The sequence below is a fragment of the Manacus candei genome, unplaced genomic scaffold (genome assembly GCF_025592945.1).
Source record: "Manacus candei isolate 608988 ecotype Guabito, Panama unplaced genomic scaffold, ASM2559294v1 h1tg000076l, whole genome shotgun sequence".
NCBI classification, from domain to species: Eukaryota; Metazoa; Chordata; class Aves; order Passeriformes; family Pipridae; genus Manacus; species Manacus candei.
Window position 1 is genome coordinate 753,111 of NW_026138124.1, and position 19,541 is coordinate 772,651.

At 43.3% G+C, this 19,541-nt stretch overlaps 1 protein-coding gene and 1 long non-coding RNA gene across 3 annotated transcripts in view; both read right to left on the reverse strand.

Annotated features, from left to right (window-relative positions):
• Window positions 1–19,541, reverse strand: part of LOC127480934 (uncharacterized) — a 349,754-nt gene that overhangs the window by 40,389 nt on the left and 289,824 nt on the right. The window lies entirely within an intron of this gene.
• The window catches only part of CASTOR2 (cytosolic arginine sensor for mTORC1 subunit 2), a 120,189-nt gene that overhangs the window by 34,593 nt on the left and 66,055 nt on the right, over window positions 1–19,541 (reverse strand). For both annotated transcript variants that reach the window (XM_051809603.1, XM_051809604.1), the window contains exon 2: window positions 19,213–19,283. In XM_051809603.1, coding sequence (XP_051665563.1) covers window positions 19,213–19,283 — 71 coding nt within the window. The remainder of the gene's footprint in view (window positions 1–19,212; window positions 19,284–19,541) is intronic.

A 19,541-nucleotide genomic window follows, 5' to 3' on the forward strand; every position in this document is an offset into this window, starting at 1 on the left:
GTATAAGTAATATGTAATAAATTTAAGAATAAAATAAAAAGCCTCAGATCTGTGAAATATGAACCATTAATCAAACAGACACTTTGAAGGACTTCACAGTGAAATCGCTACTGATTAGCTACGGGCACTCAGCCAAAGAGGCTTGTGAGCTCTGTTTCACTGACATGTATATTTAAACAAGCTCCAGCAAGGGGCACAGAATACCAGCTTTGGGGGCTGGGACCAGTCCCCACCACAGATTATCTTGCAAAAGCATCTCACTGGATCTCAGTTCTCAGTCTCTAAGACTGGAATAATATGCTCTGCTCCTAATTCCTGTCTAGCTTTTACAACTGGATCTGGGGGCATAACCATCTCTTCCTACGCCTTACATAGTATGCAATGCACCACTGTTCTTGTTTGGTGATAAGAGCTGTGTACATCTGTAATGTACACCAAGAAGACAATAAAAAAACAGGGTTGAAAGATCTTCAGACAAAATACAGCCAGTCTATAGATCATTCCCTGTTCTATTTAATGCATTATTTGAAATCACCCAGTGATAGAGAGCCTGCTGCCTCTTTAGTATCGTATTGATTACATGTATTGCACAGTCCATGACACAGGCTACTACAAGCATCTCTCAGACTGCATAAATGTCATCTGCAACTCCAGGTATACTGAAACCTGCCTAGGCTAGGTAAGGAGAGCTGATATTTCATCAACCTAGTAGCCCCTGCCTACTTACGCTGAGCACAATATGCGTTAACTTCTCTCAGCTTGCAAATCGCCCAGAACACTACAGGGACATGAGGTTACACCGGTAACAAACACAGAATTAAGCTGATAGTTTTAAAAGATTAGTAAAGTGTTGCTTTCCATTTAAATTAGGGGGAATAAAGAATTATTTATAAGAAAAGAACTTCCCCCACAGTGTTTACTCTCTCCTGAGATGCAGCAAGAGATATTTGCATTTCTGCAAATCCTCATCAACAGAAATGCAAATGTTTAAAAATAGGGAGAAAAAAAGGAACAAGGCGATCTGTTCCTTCCAACCCCAAAACATTCTATAAGAGTATGGAAAATAATGCCAGTTAAAAGGTTTTTCAGATTGGTCTGTATGAAAGAAAATGAGTAAACAGTGCTCATCCAAACTCTACCAAGGCAATAACCACTTAAAGGGTGTAAAACCCCCCAGCACTGGGGCTCTGGGCAAGCTCTGCCCAGTGCTGGTCCCATGGACTCGGCATCCAGCTGGAACCCAGTGAACCAACAACTGCTCGGCTGGGAACAGGCAGCAAACTCACTCCTCTGTTCAGTCAGAGCCTCCACTTCCCTCCCTGAAAGTGACGGTGGGGGTTGAACCCCACATTCACTTCTGCAATTTATGGAGATCCTCAAGCAGAACAAGACATAGCCCAGAGGGTGGCTAGGAGGACAGATTCCTGAGCCAGCAGCACCACTGTGGCTTTACTTCCACCTGCCCACCCTGCAGGACACACCAGTTGGGGAAAGGGTTTCCATTTCCCATAGGAAGCTGAGGTGCTAATTAGAAGAACAAGAGAGCAAGCAGAAAAGCAGCCACCAGGATTTTCAGTGTGGCTCACCAGCTGGGAGTGAGTTGATTTAACGTGCAGTTTGGTTTTAAATGCTTGCATGACTTAAGTTTTGAATCTAAGTTTTTACTGATCACTTGCACCAAATGGAGCAGAGACAGCAGTACTCCAAAGGGTCCTGCACTTCCTTCCAAAAGATGTTTCTTGCCCCACAAGTTTACATTTCCATCTAATACAAAGAGACAACAGACATAAGCAAAAATGCATTCTGGCTGCTTTCACAGCATGAGAAATGTTAGGAGAACAAAGAAGATAAGTACAGACAAGAATAGCTTAAATTCATTTCTGCAGTCACAATCTGAGAAGCACGAAGGGGAATTTTGCTGTACATCGCGGGCAATCAAAAACAAAAGTAAGTCCCATGACAGGGCTTAGCAGAAACTCAGCACAAGCTCTTGAGAAAAGAAATAAAACTGACACCTTCAGATAAACACAAGTTCTGAAAGAACTGACTGAGAGAGATGATAGATGTCCCAGAGAAGGAGGCTTACAAAGTGATGCAGACTAGAATCCTACTCCCCAGCTTCACCGCCTCCTTCTGAGCTGGTCAGCCTGTGGAGAGACAGGCACAGAGCCCCACCAGGAACCTCAGAGCTCAGCATGCCTTCACCTCTGACTCTCACCTTCAGGCTGTCCTCCCCAATTCTGTTCCCAAAGTGCTGCCCTAACACAGCTAAACTCCTAATTTGTAAGAATTAGAACTGGACCTACAAATCTTGGATCCTAAAAATAAAAGGATAGCTAACTTCTTCAGCTCTGCTGTGCCCCACTGTTGTGAAATGCCACGGGACAGCATGGTATGAAAGAAAGCATAGAAGAAAAACATCCCACTGAACAAAGCTGTTGTGTCTGTGCTGGACTCGCATGACCTCTTCCTTAGGGTAAACAAATCTGGACTACTTCTGAACCAGACACAGTGAGAGATGACTCTCCACTCCAGGACTCCCAACTGATCCTGAAGATGAAAGAGAGCAAGAAAACACTAAACGCTGGGTTGTGCAGTCTCATCTCTCCAATGTGTGGCAGAGATAGGTCCTTCAAATAGGTAAAAACAATCTGCACTAGAGTTATTTATTTGTCATTTATTAAGCTTTTATAACTTCCTAATACATGTGCCCTTAATGAAAAAGGTGATCCTTCTCAATATAGCTGGACATTATCTGCAGAGTTTCTCCACAGGGTCAATTTACTGCAAATCCTATGACGGCCAGGAATGTGCTCTGGAGGTGGGAGGCTGCCAAATGAGGTTGTCACAGACAAGGAGACAATCCTATTTACCATGAAACCAATATTTCTATTCCTGCCATTTGCTTTGTTTAGTTTCCAGCTTCCCTCAGCGAGAAGGACGGGGCTGTCTGCAGCCCCAGTCACATCCACCACAGAGCCAGTTGCCACCCCAGCATGGGAGCTCTGGGCACTCAGGTAACAGATCTCAAAGCAGCTGCCTGTAAAGATGCAACTGAATGCATGAGGCACACACAAGAGGAGGTAAATTATCATAGGCAAACTGAGTTTTGGTATCAGGCTTTAATAACCCCAGGCACTTTTAATAATAAACAAAATGCTCAGAAACAAAACCAGTACAACTACCAGCTTGGGCACTGAAAGCTGCTGAAAACCAGCAATTGTATCAGAGCTTCATTTCCTGCTTTGGAGCCAACCCATCCTGCTGCGCTTGCACTGCAACTGTACCTGGCCTTTTCCACTGCCCTGAGCTGGTGTGGAATGAAAGACAACCCTTCTTGCTTGGCAGGTACTTGCTGCCATGAGTGTCCTCCTGGGAAGTGAAAGGAGAGAGTGCTCTGAGTGGCCAATTTCTGCTCATCCACAAACCCAACACCCACCAGCCTGCTCCTCCTTCTTCTCTTCCCCTCTCCCACCTCCCTGCCCTGGTCAACCTCTACAACTCAATCCCCATCCTTCTCTCCCATTCTCCTTGTTCCTATGTCCATCTTTACTTTTTTTTAACTCTTCTTGTCCTCCCCACTGGTCCTGTACTCTATCTTCCCTGACACTAGGTCTATTCCCCCACCCAACCAGCCTGTCCTTATCTCCATCACTGCTGCTCTCACTCAAGGATCTCTTCCCTACAATCTCAGACTCACTATTTATACCTTTATTCTTCTTCTTCCTCTGCATTTTATTTGTAACAGCAGGGCCAGAAACCTGCCTTGCTCTTGCACACTCCCTGGGGTCCCTGCTACCCACTGCACCGCTAGGGCCTTACCCACAACCAAGGGGTACAGCATCCTCTGTAAGCATGAGCTGCCCTATGGGCTGCAAAACCCCACCACTTCTGACACTGTAGATGAAAAACTCCAGGGTGCACAAACCCACACCTGGGCTGAATGGCTTTAATGGTGAAGGTACCTTCTCATGCAAAGATACCTCCCCTGCCAAGACATGAGAGGACTAGAGCTCTTCAGAGAAGTAGTTGTTAATATTTTGCAGTATCCAAGCTACTCCAGAGAATGCCTTAAACAAAATAAAAAATAACTGAAAAAAAGTCATGGCATAGAGAACCTCCCCCTCAGGTTACCAAATCTCGCAGAGAATCAAGCAAAGACCATGGGCATTTTACTGGGAAACGCTGGCAAAGTTACCAGAAGGCTGCACTGTCAGCCCCACCTACAGCAAATGTTAAATTTTTGCTGACACGGTTCACTATCCTACAAAACAAATTGCTCCAAGTGAACTGTGACATTAGTGTGTGTGATTCTCCTGTTGTTCAGGCTATTAATGTTAAGGATGTAATTAAGGATAGAAAGGACAGAAAATAGCCTTTGCAGAGTATTTTTCAAACCATTAGTTGACAGAATTTTCTACACAATTTCTCTCTGGCATTTCTGAGTACAAGGTCCTTCTCTTTATAGAGTACTCCCCACACTGCTAAGCTCGATGTGTTTTGGTGGTCACATTACCCACTCAAAGTACATCAGCGACTCCAGCTCTTCTCCAAATGGAGAAGATAAGGTCAAATTAGACTTACATTGACAAGGGGCTGCCTTGTTTCACTTGCCTCAATGGAAAAAGGCCAAATCAATCTTACTCTCTAATCCACAAGGAGCCAAATTGTAAAGAATTGAAAAAAGAAGCAGGGAGAAAAAACCCAATACATTATTGCACATCTATGCACTGCAGAAATTATATTGTTGTTATGATTCAGCAACGGAGACGCTGTTTACTTAGTCACACACAAGTCAGTAACGGAGACCTTTTCTATACGGGAAACTGGTCACACTGGGTACCTTCTGCTCACCTTAGCAATAAGGACCTTCTGCATTTTAGTTCAAACCTTTCTTGCCACCTAGAACCTTCAAGCTGCAATGGCTGCTTGGAAAAAAGTACTTGGTAAACACAGAAGAGTCTTTCAGATTTTTGCTTCCTGGACCACATGACTGTGGCAGAGGCTGGGAGACCTGGTCATGGACCAGAGACCAGCTGCCTTGAGCTCACTGGAGGGGAAAAAAAAAAAAACACGAAAAATTGAAATACATGAAAAGCAGCAGATAAAAAGCAGTATTTAACTCTTTTCCTTTTCCCAGTTTTCCACTGAGTGCTTTTACAGCATCACCTTTCCCTTTTCAAACAAGGAAGCAGGCTGCACCCTATGTCTGGAGCCCAACTAATTAAAACTGACAATAAAAGTGTCCCCACCTAGAAGAGCCCATCAAAACTATACCAAACTAAACCACGGGAATCTCTATAGAACAGGCTCTTTTTTCCTACTAAATTTCCCTTCAGAAACTTTTCAACAGGAGAGACTGTTTAAAGCAGCTGGGGAAAGACGGAGATTCAGTGACTGACACAACCTGAAACTCCAGCACACACCTTGTCTGCTGTATGAAACAGCCCTGCTCAAAATCCAGCCTTCTGCACTGCTAATAGACATCAACACCCTTGTCACAGAACCCAAGTCAGACTCAGCCGCAAAACAAGGCTTTTATGCGAAGAAAACCTCTGCTGATGCCCTCCTCCTCCTCCCTCCCCACTGTGAAGACCTGGGCTCATCCAACTGCAAACAGCACAGCTCTTGTTCAAGAGGCTATTTTATTTTTGTTCACTGGCTAAAATGCACGAACAGACATACACCAGAGGCTTTATCCACATGATGACCCACATAAATCCTCATCTCACATCTCCAAAGGCTCAATTCTAAATTTTTAAAAGAAATAAAATAAACCACCTAATTCACCAAAACTGAAACCTCATATCCCTGAGGATTTCAGTTGTAGGACAACTATACTCAAGAGGTCAGGACACAACCTGCCATCCAGCTCCTGAGGATCCCGTGCTCTGCTGGGCTGCCCTCAGTTATGGACGTCAGTGTCCATGTGTGAGCTGCCTATTTAATTAACCAACTACAAAAAAACTTGTTTTGGTCTTGGACCACTGAGTCCTAGCAGATGCTCTTGGTAGACACACTGAAAATCCAATATACTTTTCAGTTTTAAGCTAGAGTTTAAAGACAGGTTTTCTTCTACATCCCTGAATAAATATATACATATACAAATACTGGTATATACACATACATACACAGGCTTTATATATATATATATATATACTTATATACATTTAAATTGGCAACTCTTAATTACACAAGTTCAGCTCAAAGTGTTTCAGGAAATAAACATCTTAACCAAGCCCAGAGAAGGAGAAGAACAATTGTGAAATAAATACCTCGCAGACACAGTTACTTCAGCAGGGCTCCAGAGAGTAAAAATTACTTAGTGCTTGCAATCTGGTCAGCAATGTGAAAGACACAAAGATAAAGAAATCAGATTTTTGGGGACCCTCCAGGGGCTTGTCAACTACAAGGCCAGTGCTGCTGACACCTCCAGCCCTTGAAGTCGCCTCTAACATTTTACGTAACTCTTGAATTTCGTGTACTCCAAAGTCAACTCACACAATAAATGCAGATTATGACTGCAAAAATTCAATAAATGTGGAAGTAGGGAAGTTGGAACTGAAGAGGGGTTGGTAAATCTTGTAAAATAATAACAATACTGTTTTGGTAGAACACGATGATGGAAATCTCAGAGAGAGTAAACGCAGAAGAAAAATGGATAAGCAAAATTGGGCACATGTTTACCATGGGCTAGATGGTCTGCAGAAAGCTCGGAGGGGGATTATGGTGGAAAATAAAGTTGAGTCTTTATGCTGCTCTGAAGGAAGTTAACCACTGCACATTGCATCCTACACCCAACTTAGTTCCTAGTGCCAGGATTTAGGATTTATGTATTTTGGGACTGAAACTGATATGCACATTCAGAGAGAGAGGGAGGAGGAAAGAGACAGGGAGGTATGAACCCAAATATATTGTGACTCTTTTGATTTGTCTTCTGGGGATGCAGTGTTCTTATTTTAGAATTTTTTTCTTCTCTATCATAAGAAAATCAACCAGATTTTTCTGTTAAGAGTACTATAGCAATAATATAGCTGTCAGAGATGGGATTTTAAGGGATGATATATTGTGAAACAACTCATCAAAAGGCAGAATTTGTCTTAAAAAGCAAAGATCCTCTGGTGGACTTTTAAGAAAAACACCAATAAGCAGTCAGTTCTCAATGGAGGAATATCTGCAGGATAACCTGGCATGACCTATGTTATTTTATATTTTTATTAAGGCTCTGTTCATCCTCTTTCCTCAGAGTCTTGGAGATACTGTAGACAGTTCTTTCAGAAACAACAAGTTGATGTTCAAAGACCTTTAAGAACTGCTGGGAGGGGAACTGAGCAAGACCACAGGCATAACCATGCTACAGTGCAAACAGACAACACCCAAAACCCAATGAAATTACCAGGAGTGCTCACAGAGGATGTCTGGGAGACCAAAAGAATGAAGAGGCTTCATAAGAGGTCTAGACAACTTTGCAGTGGATTGGTATACTGATAGCTATTAAATATGATAATGTGGATTCAATCTGTCATTTAGGAATCCCTCAGTTACCAACTGATGGGGAACTGTGGTGGGGAAGGAAGAATAAAAACTTCCTGCTCATCTCCTATCCTGGCTGATCTATGGGCACTGCTCACATAGCCACAAGCCAATCTGAGCCAACATCCACAGCTCCTTCAAACAGACAGCATCTCAACAGAACTGGGTAAGGTCAGATTAATACAGGCAATAAATTTTCATTGTTATTTACATTGCATTTGATACAGTAATTTCTCTTTCATTGTATTATGGTGTCTGAGCAGGATCAGTCACCTAAAAGCAAATGGCTATACAGAATCCTCAGAGAAACCTTCCAAAGAGCCCCCTCTTCAGTGGTACAGGACATGATGCAGAGAGCTCATCTGAAAGGCAGAGATAAACTCTGACTGCAGGTTAGTAAACATCTAATTAAAGTTGCACAATTTTTAAGTAGGCATCTGATATATCAGAAGTGCAATTTTGCATCATGGTTATATGAACAGGATCTAAAATAAAGAACTTACAGCTGTGCAATGATGAGGAATGGTATGGGAACTGTCAGAATTTTGAGCTCCGGAAAGGAATTAAAATAGGAAGCCAAACTGCGAATAAAAAAATTACCTATTTTCTTTTAGATTCAAGACTTCAAGGGAAATCTAAGAATTAAAGGAGGGGACGGACTCCCCAACAGCCACTCTTTGCTGTCACAGGAAGGAATTCAGAGATCACCCATTCGTACAGCCCAATGCATAAAGCTGCCACAAGCACAAATCATTTGCAGGATCTAATTAACATAACCTGATGCTAACACCCTTTTCAAGTTGAATAAATGATTTGGAAGAATAGTTGACTTGTATGTTTACTTCTATCACTGCCTGATTGTGTACTAAGTGCATGAGCCATAAAAGCAACATATGGGCAGCTCTGCAGTGTAATACAACCCCCAAGAAGCTACAAGCCTTAGCCACAGGTAAATCTCGTCTGCTTCCTTCTTGCCTGCATGTCCCTGAAATGCTCTGTAGCCTCAGCTATGCAACTCCTCTCAGTGCTGCTGGGCTGATAAAACATATTTCTGGAAGGTGGCTCCAGCTGAAAGGCAGATTTACTGATGACGCAGTGCAAAACAATGAGAGGCATGTGAAGCACAGGGGCAGAGGAGCGGGCATGCCTTCAGCATTATGCACTGAAGATCACAAGAGAGAGACAGCTCTGCCAAAGGAAATGCAACTTGCTCAACTTTCTCGTCTCTAAGCTGCATGCAAAATATTAATGTCATGGTCAAATAAAACATTCTACCATTTTAGGCACATTGCCTAATTAGAGGCCATTGTTATCTGAGAACACTGTTTTTGCAGCTGCCAGGAAATTAAATAACCCAAGGGTAACTTGGAATTAAATGAAGCTGTACAAACACATAGCTCAGCTTTGAAATCCTGTCTCTGACAAGTATCTCCCTCTGTTTTCCAAGGGACTAAACATCTAACTAGGGCATGCAACTATCCTTTTCAATCAGACCATGGGATAACAAACACTGGTCCTTCTTGAAGTTTGGGCTGAAGCCCTAGTGCTTTAGAGACAGAGAACTTGCAAATTCATACATATGCACAAGCACAGCCTTCTCTTCACTGAAATCAGCAGCACCTCCGGAGGAAAGAGCTCCAGTACAAGTGTCCATTAAGAGAGGAAAAAAAGGAAATGCTTATACAGAAACCCTTGCTTTTGTCTCATCTTCAATTATTTCTCCTCTTGCAATCCTTGTAACTTGAAACTTTGTCAGCAATCTAAAACCTAAGCTGGTTATACTTTTACACTGACTTTTAAAAATTGAATGAAAAGGAGAAGTGCATTTCCAATGAGATTGGTGCAGTCATGTGAAATGCATAAAAATGTCCATTTTGAAAATCTGGTTCAGGTGGCCTCCCTTCTTAGCTTTCTACTTGTGATTTCTGCTGCGGGAAACAAAAAACGCAGCCTAATACCGAAGTCTGAGTCTAAGAGCAAGAGACAAGTTCTTGCCAGGCCAGACATTGACCTAGCAATAAAAGGAACTGCACAACAAAGTCAAGTCAACATGCAGAGGCTGTTGTAATGAGACAGCACAATTCCCACCTGGCCGTGGACAGAGAGGGATGCAGGACTCACCACAGACTATTGGGAGGATCATAAGGTAACTGGTTTTACAGCAGCGTCTTAGAACAGATATTCAGGTGTTTGGAATACAAATAAAGCCTGATTTTGAAGTGCATATAAGTAGTTGTTAATTCGGGCTTCTAAGTAAGGCAAAACCTCATCTGTCCCACAAAGCATGTATGTGACCTGAACCAAGTAATTTTGTCTCCTTTTTATCAGTTTCCTCATATGCGGGAGAAAAAAATTAATTCTTACTTCACAGTGGTCTCATAAGACAGGAAGTATGAATACACTCCAAAAACAAAGCATCATTATTATGTTTGGCTAAAAATGTGGAACATGGTAAGGTAGATTCCAAAGATAATCATTATGTCCACTCTCACTGGGGAGCTGGGTTAGGAAGACAAATCCAGGTTAAGCGAAGAAGGGAGCAGAAATTGGGTTTTTTCTTAGGTGGCAAGCAATGAAGATTAAAAGTGTGGCTCAAGATGTGTTCAGAGCAGGGGTATTGGTGCATCTGTCCTGTGCAGGATTGCCTCCTGAGTTCACAGACTTTGATGCCCTCTCTGTGTCACAATCAAGAGTTGGGTCATTCCCAACCTGTCAGCCATGGCTTTCTGCTCCCAGGCAAGAAAGCATTGCCATGGCCACTCCTGACCCACTCACTGCTTCGTGAGCAAATGGGATCCACAGCCTGAAAGAACTGAGGATTTTGTCTCTGACAGTCCAGTAACAGGAACTGCAGAAATCAGCAGACTTCCCACTTCCTGATAAAACTTTCCCTGTGTTTCAAAAACTCTTGGCAAAGGCTTTGCTCACTCTGCAAGCCGGGGGTGGAGAGGACGTAGCCCAGGCAGTTGAAGGCAAAGCTGCCGGCTCTGGTTGCTGCCGGCAAGGGGACGCAGGCAGCGCGTTCCACTGAGAAACCAAAAACGCAAAGGAAAGAACATCAAAAAAAGAAGCAATGCAGTTGGACTCACAATTCCATTTCCTTTTGTATTTTCAAACAAAACAGCACAAGGAATCCTTTTTTTTTTTTTTTTTTTTAAAGAAGACAGTATTTCAGACAACGTTTCACTGGACTGACAGAGAAGAGCCAATAATTACATTTCAAACAAGACTTGAAGATGGAGCCACTAAATTCCTAACTGTAAGATTGTAACCTTGATGTTGTGAGTCTTAATCCTGTGCAAGATTAAATCCTAAAATAGAAGATTTTTAAAAGATTATGTAACTTTTCTCATAAAGGTTATTTTTTCCCACCACAATCTTCAATCTGTTCCACTACAGAGAGAATTTGTTCTGCAGGCTGCAAGTGCACCCACTGTAAAAGGGAATCCTGGGGGACAGAAGCTACCTCAATTATTATTATTTATCATGACCCTTGGCAGTTACATTATCAAAGCATTTCCACATGTTTACTAAGTAATCTTTACAAGGCCTGTTATGAGGTGATTTAATAGGATTATCCCGATTTTTCAGATGAGGAAACTGAGAGGGACATTGAGAGACTTGACCAAGGTCAAGCAGAAAAACCTGCAGAACTCTTGGAAACTTCACCGTGGTGCTCTGGCTCCCTTCTCCTTGTGATTGCAGCAGCAAAACTACTCACTTGAGAATAGCTCACCTGCCCACGGGGCAGCCCTTCCACAAACTCAAGACAGACTATGACTGTCAGGCCAAAAGCCTTAAGATGATGGTGGCCCAGTGTTTCACCATCAGCTTAATACTGTATGCAAAGGAAAGAACATTCCCTCGACTAAACAACCACGCACATTGCACTGGGATTATGAGAGCTACCCTTTATCCATCATTATCTCTGGAGACTTTGTACCGAGGCAGGCAGAAAGCTGGGAAAACCTGATCACTGGCACCAGTAGAAAAAGCTGGTCAAGTTTTTGGGCACGAAATGTGCCACCTCTGCCTGACAGCCTCTGTCTGAGTACAGACAGATCTAAGTTTGGCTTTCCAATCTCACTTGATTAAGAGAATTCTCCAAGCCTGCCAGGAACAGAAATGTTCTCACCTCGATGAATGACTGCTGATCCTTGGGAAACATGAGGCATCTCCTGCTCTGATAAGAACATCTGGCAAATCTGCTCAGAGACCAACCCTGGGGAGTACCGTGCACTGGCATTTTGCCATGGATTACCATGAAAGAGATGTTTTCTCTGTTGGCAGATGATGCCAGACTGGTTTTTTTCCAAGGTTATTGGAGACTCCATTTCTAGACTGAGGTCACAGCACTTATGAGATGCCAAGGTGGAGAAAATCCACTTCTTCATCCAGGTCATGGACTTGAGAAAAGTATGGCGTAAACTTAAAGTAGGTTCACAATTAGCAAAGCTTGGGAACTGGTGGTTGAATGCTTTCAGCCGTGGGAAAGGGGTTTCATTTCCTACTTGTATCACTGATTTCCTGTATCACAGTTTTCCCTGGGCTTCACTTCTCAACCTGTCATGGGAGGGCAACCGCACTTCCCCATCTCTCACAGGGAGCTCCATATAAAATTCATGTCAAAAGCAGGGAAAGATGACAAATTACAGTCTTACCAGCACTTATAATATATAAAAGCTTTAAAAGGTCTTATAGAGTGTATTCAGCCTTGCCATGGGGTGCACTTAGCCATGGTGGAATACAGCCAGCTCCAGAACAAACAAGACAAGCCACCCTCTCTGCTTAAGCCCACCCTTCAGAAAAAAACCCAGAAATGCACCAGTGGAACAGCAAGCAGATGGTCAAATGCTCTCTAATGAAATAAGCAGGGCTGCTACTTCTCTGTTGAGCTGCATCTTGCTCTTAGAGAGCAATCTAAAATTTCAGTGAATTGTTCCATCATTTCAGCCAGAAAAGCTTTGTGGGTCCTGCATTTATGAGAGGGGTTGATAAGAACGAGCCCTGCTCATCCATCTCAGACTTTGGAAAGTGCTAGGAAGCAGCCAAGATGTAATAAATTTAAAGGAGGAAATCATGGCCACTCGAGTGGTTCAGGAAGAGAAGTCTGGGCTTTCTCACCCACAGGCTGTGAAACAAAAATAGGTATCAATACACACCCATCTGCTGGAGGAAACAGTGAAAAAAATGTATTATTTATGCAGTACATCTTTAAATAGGAGCAAGCAGAGAAACTGAACCAAAAGACTTTATGTGGCAGGTTACAAACATAAGGAATACTACATCCTGTCAAGATTTGCAAACCCACTCACATACAAGCTCTGAGAAGAAGCTGAAATGCTCCTTTCCCCAGGTGACACAAACCAGACCTTGGAATATGCGTGTTTCTCATTCTTCCCTCCCTTCCCCCAAAAGCTTTAACTACCAAATCCTACTGCCTCTTGGGAGAGGGTAGAAATCCCATGTAATCACAGACTCCAAAAATGTTTATTGATCTGTAAAAACAGACATGCATTGCAGGGAAAACCTACCCAACCAAGCACATATTCATAATTAGGCAGTAGTCAAATTCTCATGTTTTAATTTGAATTTAGGTCGTTAATACCACACTACTTAAAAAACCCGAAAACCCCAGGCACAGCATAGTCTAGCCGATGCAGAGGTTCAAAAGAGAGCGATTGTACATGTGTTTAGTAGGGAAAAACATGTTCTGCCTAGCAACCACAGGCTCTCCTGGCTGTCCGGGGGAGGAAACTAGCACTATAAATGTCAGCAAGCAAATCATGCCACTGTGCCTGAGATACAACGGCCTAGTCACTGGGCAATAAAAAATTAAAGCAGAGATAGTTATAGAAGCAATATTCAGAAAACAACATGCAACTATTAGCTTGTTTGTATCTTTAAATAAAGTTAAAAATTGCTCCCAGCTAGATGGGTTATGTGCTTGGACTTATTTATAAGCTGATTTCTTGCCTGTTTTATATACAGGATGAGAGGAAGGACACTGAAAGCAATTCGCCATTTTGATGCTATTGAAACAGGAACTCAATGTGGTACTAAAGCATATGATGGTCCTGAATCCAAGGTCAGACAGGGAACAGGTTGTCTGAGGATGATGGTTATCAAAACAAAGCATTGCCAACAAGATGGTTTTTTTCTTTTTACCCTTTTTATATTAAAATGAAAATTTCTCTGCCACTCTAACTAGCTGAGATTTTTCAAATAGTTTCATTATTGTTAATGTACTGGGCAATTTACTGTGAAGCATGAACTGAGACTAGGAGCCTCCTCCTTCTGGAAAACGTGTAAATGAATGGATTTCTGGCCTCAGAGAAGATCCCAGCCATATCAGGCAGCCAAAGAAGGTTTAAGGAAGGACTGTCACATCCATCTTGCAGATGAACCTCAGTGTGGGGAGGCAGCAAGTCTTGCTACATGTTCACCAGCGGGATCTACACCTGAGAAGGACATTACCAGTGCTGCTTCAGTACTGAAATGAAGTGGCCTTTCCTCACTGGTTCCAATCCAGAAGAGACCAGTCAGGACCTAAGGTCTGCTGACCGCAGTGACCTACACGAAATGGACTTGCTAATTCTAGGACAAAGATCAGAGTACATAAAGGTGATGTGTTTCCCTTAGCACAAATTTTCCTGAAACTAGAATATGCATGTTTACCAACTTGAAAGTCACAGTGATTCACTCCTCCCTTTACCCCAGCATTTTATTTCTTTTCCCCTTCTCTGATACCTTTGAACTTCACTGCCTATGTGAAAGATTGCGCGCCAGGGACATCAAGCAAGTGCCAAGGCTGGGAAGACAACGACCTCACCTTGAAAATGTTAGCAACATGTTGCTTTACAGTCTTCCATCTTCAGGACAGCTTCCCCTGGGTGACAGACTGTTCCAGACCCCATTTATGCAGATGTTCGTGGAGCAAATCAACAGCTGCCAAGGTCACAGAGGAGACCAGGCTGGGGCAGCCACAGGCATGGGTTGTCCCCATAATGGAGAAAGAAGCCTTCAAACTCCATTCACTGCCCTCTAAGTGGTCTCAAAAAGGGAGACTTGTCTTTCCACTATAAATAGGGTACAAACTCAAAAAGTAGAATTTGTTGCCCTCTAGGTCCAAAGACACTCTCTTGCCACAGGGATGATAGTACAGAGGAGCCTATTTTTGCATAGCACGTAGCCAGGTCCCAGTGGTGATGACTCTGGGCAGGTCAGTATCAAACAGTTCAGCTTCATTTCAATGAATTCAAGAGATACTGAAACAAATCAATACCCAAGGGTAAACTGTGGCCATCTCTCACCTCCACACAAATGGACCATAGGTGGCACTGGATAGGTTCTTCATTAGGCTTGTAGAGAATAATGGTGGTTGATGGAGAGTGTAAGTTCTACATTTCTCACTGTACTGTGCAGTTAGAGAACTGCTGTAAAATCGGAGGCTGGAGGGATGGCATTTCATCGGAAAGCTACCCAAGCAGAGCTATCACTAAACACAGTAGTGGACTTCCAAGAGAAAAAAGGACTGCAGACAAGCCAGCTGGAGAAACCAGGAGCAGAAAAAGGACAATCAAACCAAGCCCAACCCCCTTTAAACTGCCATTTTACCTACAATAAAAGGCTCTCTGGATACAGAGAGCTGCGACACAACAGCTGTTGGAAGTGCCACTGGAGGAACATTGCTACCCCCAAACCTTATTATTTTATTCAGATGGCATCTCCAGCATAGGACTGCAATGCTTCCCAGTGCACACAAACATGTTTTCCAAGAGCACGGGTATCTCCAGGTGTGCTGACGTGTTTTCCTTTCAGTGTGTGACAGCTAAAACCTTTGGTGAGCAGAGACTATTGGGAACAGCAAGACCACAGGCTAGAAGCTCTGCTCATGCAGCTGCTCAAAGACAGGGAGAATGTCCTTGCTGCCCTTTGAAAAAGGGAGAGACTATGTAGAGAGCACAGGGGCTATGGCATATCTGCACCATGCACAGACAGCTCCTGCTTTCAGCCAAACCTTGGGAAATAAACCAAACCAGCCAAACAAATATTCCTATATTTCCAGGAGCAGCAGCCACTCCATTTTTCTGCCATGTGCCGGCTCCACAGCAGGGGATAAATGCCAGGATTGTACATGGCTGTCCAAGTACCCCAGCAGCTGAGACACTTGTCTTCATGCAGGAGGCCCATGGCCAAACTCTTTCTGCTAATTCATCCCAGTATCAGCCAGGAAAGAGTTTTCTCTGCACCATCCCCCTGTGTTATTTGCTGAATAAAACTCTTTCTCATTAACAGGCCAAAGCCCAAGAAACGGCCACTGGAACAAACAAGGTTCTGTGCAGATATAAATCCCCACCTCACCACCAGGGAATTAAAGCACAGAATTAGGCTGTAGCTGTTCCCTTTCAGCACAATGAATGCTTAAGCAGGTTACAGCTTTGCACTGCAGACATCTTCTGGGGAGAAGAAATAATGACTTCTTTACCAGCCCAACTCACTTGCTCTCAGGGAAACAAGCCTAGAGATTACCTGTTGACAAAACAGTTAAGAATGATTACTGCATGTCAGTATGTTTGAAGTATTAATGTCAAGGATTGCTGAAGTGCCAGTATTTCTTCCCCATCAGGGATGTTTGTGATGTGCAGAAGGGCTAACATGGCTACCATGGGAGATGTCAGCTAAACAAGACAACCTTCTCACTGCTGCTGTGGCAAAAATTCATACAGGTCCCTGAGAAAGAAAGATCCTAATTTTCCACACAGGAAAATCTGTCCTTCAGAGACTTACATCAAGTTTGTTAGGCACTGCAAGAAAAACAGTTATCTGGATAGAAAAAGAAAGTCACTTACTGCTGGACTTGCTATCTGAACTGCTCATCAAAGCTGAAGATTTACCCTGTAATTCTTGAACTTGGCACTTTGCTACTCAAGACAAGCAGCAGCTGATGCACTCGAGGCAGACATGATTGGTGCTGTTTTGCAAGAAGGTGGGATGCTGGAACTCTTGGAGATTTTGATTCTGTTGAAGCCCATGGGCTGATTACAGGCTATACAATGGCAAGGTGAGCTTCCTCCTCCCAAGACGTTTATAGACTCTGAGGGGAACCAGGGAGCAAAGCAGAGCCCTTTCACTGTTACAGGGCATCCTGTATGTTAGATCCTGGATTGCTCCAGACAATGAAAAACTTAAACCATACTGAACTGAGGAACAAGGACAGAACAGCTGCAGACAGGGCTAACCCTGAGATGAAGCTTCGGTAGTGAAAATTCAGAAAGAACATAGGCTGTACACAAACCCAAAAGATATGGGGGTTGTGGTAGGAGAGTTAGCAGTGCACACAGTTCTTGCCAGCACATCATCACTTCCTAGGAAAAAGCACAGAAAAGGGGATGAAGCTGCCAGCTCTGTGACGCTACTACCCAGGTTGAGTTTTGCACCTGCCTTCCATGCTATGCTGTAGCAGAGGATGGCCTTAGCATGTTCCCTCCTTTCCCTGCATTGCCTAGAAGATGACCTTTTCTCCTGCAAAGCCCTGCTTTAACACACCAAATACACACAGTGTATTTGAAAAAACAGGGATATTATATGCTGCCAAAACCATGGCCCAACGAAAGGTACATGGGCACTACGACTATCAGCAGTAAGTTCAGGTGCCAGTGAGAGCCAAGGTGACAGAAGGTCCAAGCAGAGGGGACTGCTGCTTTGAAGTGCAGCAGCACTTCCTGGTTCACAGAGATAACTTGGGCACCAGTGGGAAACGCAGGTCCTTGAGGACACTGGTCATGCTAGACTTGGGATTTGCTCCAAGCACAGACGGGGGTGCACAGTGCAACATCCCCCACCATGGAGGGGCAAGACCACTGCCTGAGCTCACCTTTGTTTCAAGCTGGAATAATTTCCAGAGAGAAAAATGGCAGTGTGGCTGCTGGAGACTGTACAGGGGTGGTTGCAATCTAAACTTGCCACCAGTGATTGAACTGAGAAATCTGTGTTGTGCCAACAGGGCAGAGAAACGAGTGCCATGGATGTCAGACACAGATGCGATGCTGGAGGTGAGCGTGCCCCTAGCATATCCCATCTGCAGGGACAGCACGGTTCAGTGACACAGACTCCCTCCTGACAATGGGAATCTCTGGGTTTCTTGCTCTGCCACATGCTGTGCCCCTTGGAAAAAAACCCAAAAACTTTCTCGTACTTTGGCAAGCCTTCTCTTTAAATGGAGATCTTAGTGGGAGGCTCTGTATCCTACTATTGTGGCAAAACCAAATTTGAATTGATTTTCCCCAGCTGCCACTGATAACAAAAAGCCTGATACTACTAACAGTCATAAAATTCTTATGCATATGCCCCTCAAACAAATGCAACAAGTGACACTCTAGTAGTAGAATCATATGTCACCTCCTCTTTTGAGAGCAAAACTACGTGACATAGACTTTCAATCAAACACCAAAACTACCAAATTATAAACAGATATAGCTGTAAAGATCTATTTACCTATTCTCAACCTAGGGATTAATTTATTAAAATCTTTAGCTACCTTTGTACTGTTCTAAAATGTAGTACTATTGTACTATTACATGTTTATGAGTATTCCTGAAACAGAAACGGGACTTACTCAGCAAGGCTACTGATCATAAACTTTGACTCTGCACTAAATAAAGACGATGCAGTTTCAAGTTTTCTCCTTGTGTTTTGGATATTACGAACCCACTGAATATTACAGTGTCAGAAGAAGGTTCTCAACAGTTAATTCCTATTTAGGAATAAAATCCTCTTTTTTTATATTTTGATGAATTTTCTCCAACATCTAAACTGTATAAACTTTTAATTCCAACCACAGAAAGGAGTGACTGAAAAATAGTAATAATAGCTGCCCGACACTTTCTCATTCCACCACCTCAATAACACTGCTACAAACAAAACCTCCACACACAATAAAAGTTATTACAAACTATTTCCATCTACAAAGCCAAAACAATCAGCATTTGCCCAGCACCAAGAACTGGCAGCTCTCTAGTACATGCCAGTCACCTTCTGTGACGACTCCACCTTTGACCCTTTCAGCCAGCACAAGCAAAGAAAGATGGCACATTCAGTACAGTGATAGCTGGGTGTAAGAAAGCGGGATAAATCCCAGCTTTTGGTGATGAGCCAAAGGAGCTGATTCACAACTCCACAGCATTGTGCTGGCTATGGGGATGATACAAACTACTCATCTTCAAGTGCTCCTTTGAAAGAGAGGTTGGTAGAAGAAGCTAGAGATGCAAGATGTGTGCTTGTGGAGGTTTGAGGACACAGGCCAGCTGATTTTAACACAGAATCAAAATCACAGAATCACCTAGGTTGGAAAAGACCTCTGAGATCATCGAGTCCAATCTAAACACTATGATATGCTTGGTTTTGCTGTTTCAAACACACTTAAACTGCTCTTTAAGACCTGTGTGTGCTCCTCTCTCAGCATTCAAAAATATTTATATTCTGGGTATGAATCACCTTGTACAGCACAGCAGCTGAGACAGTGTGCTTAAGTGATCAAAGCACCTTTCAGAGCTGTACTACCAGCACTGACAAACAGACCTGTTTTACAAACACTTTGATTTATAATCTCAGCGAGGTGACATGTTTTCCTCCTCCTGTCCCAGGTTGGATACCGAAGTGGCACATGCTGACACTTACCTAGGAAGCCCTCTTCATCCACAATGATGGTGTAGTCCTCGGGGGTTTCTGTGAGGCTGAAGAACTTGCACCTGGCAAAGGCAAACAGTAGGAAAACATGATTAGATGCTGGACTGAGCAGAGTCTGGTCTTTCACCTAAAATGGAGGTCCTTTCCCATCCAAGCTGTGGTGGAGGAAAGAGTCAAGGTCTGGTGTTTATGGAGAGGCCAGAGGCATTAACAGACCTGGATTTTATTCCTGGCTAACTCACACTGTGTGACCCACGTTCCCTGCTGCCTGCCTATGCACAATGGAGCTGGTAAAACTCTTACTATTTTTTATTACTTAG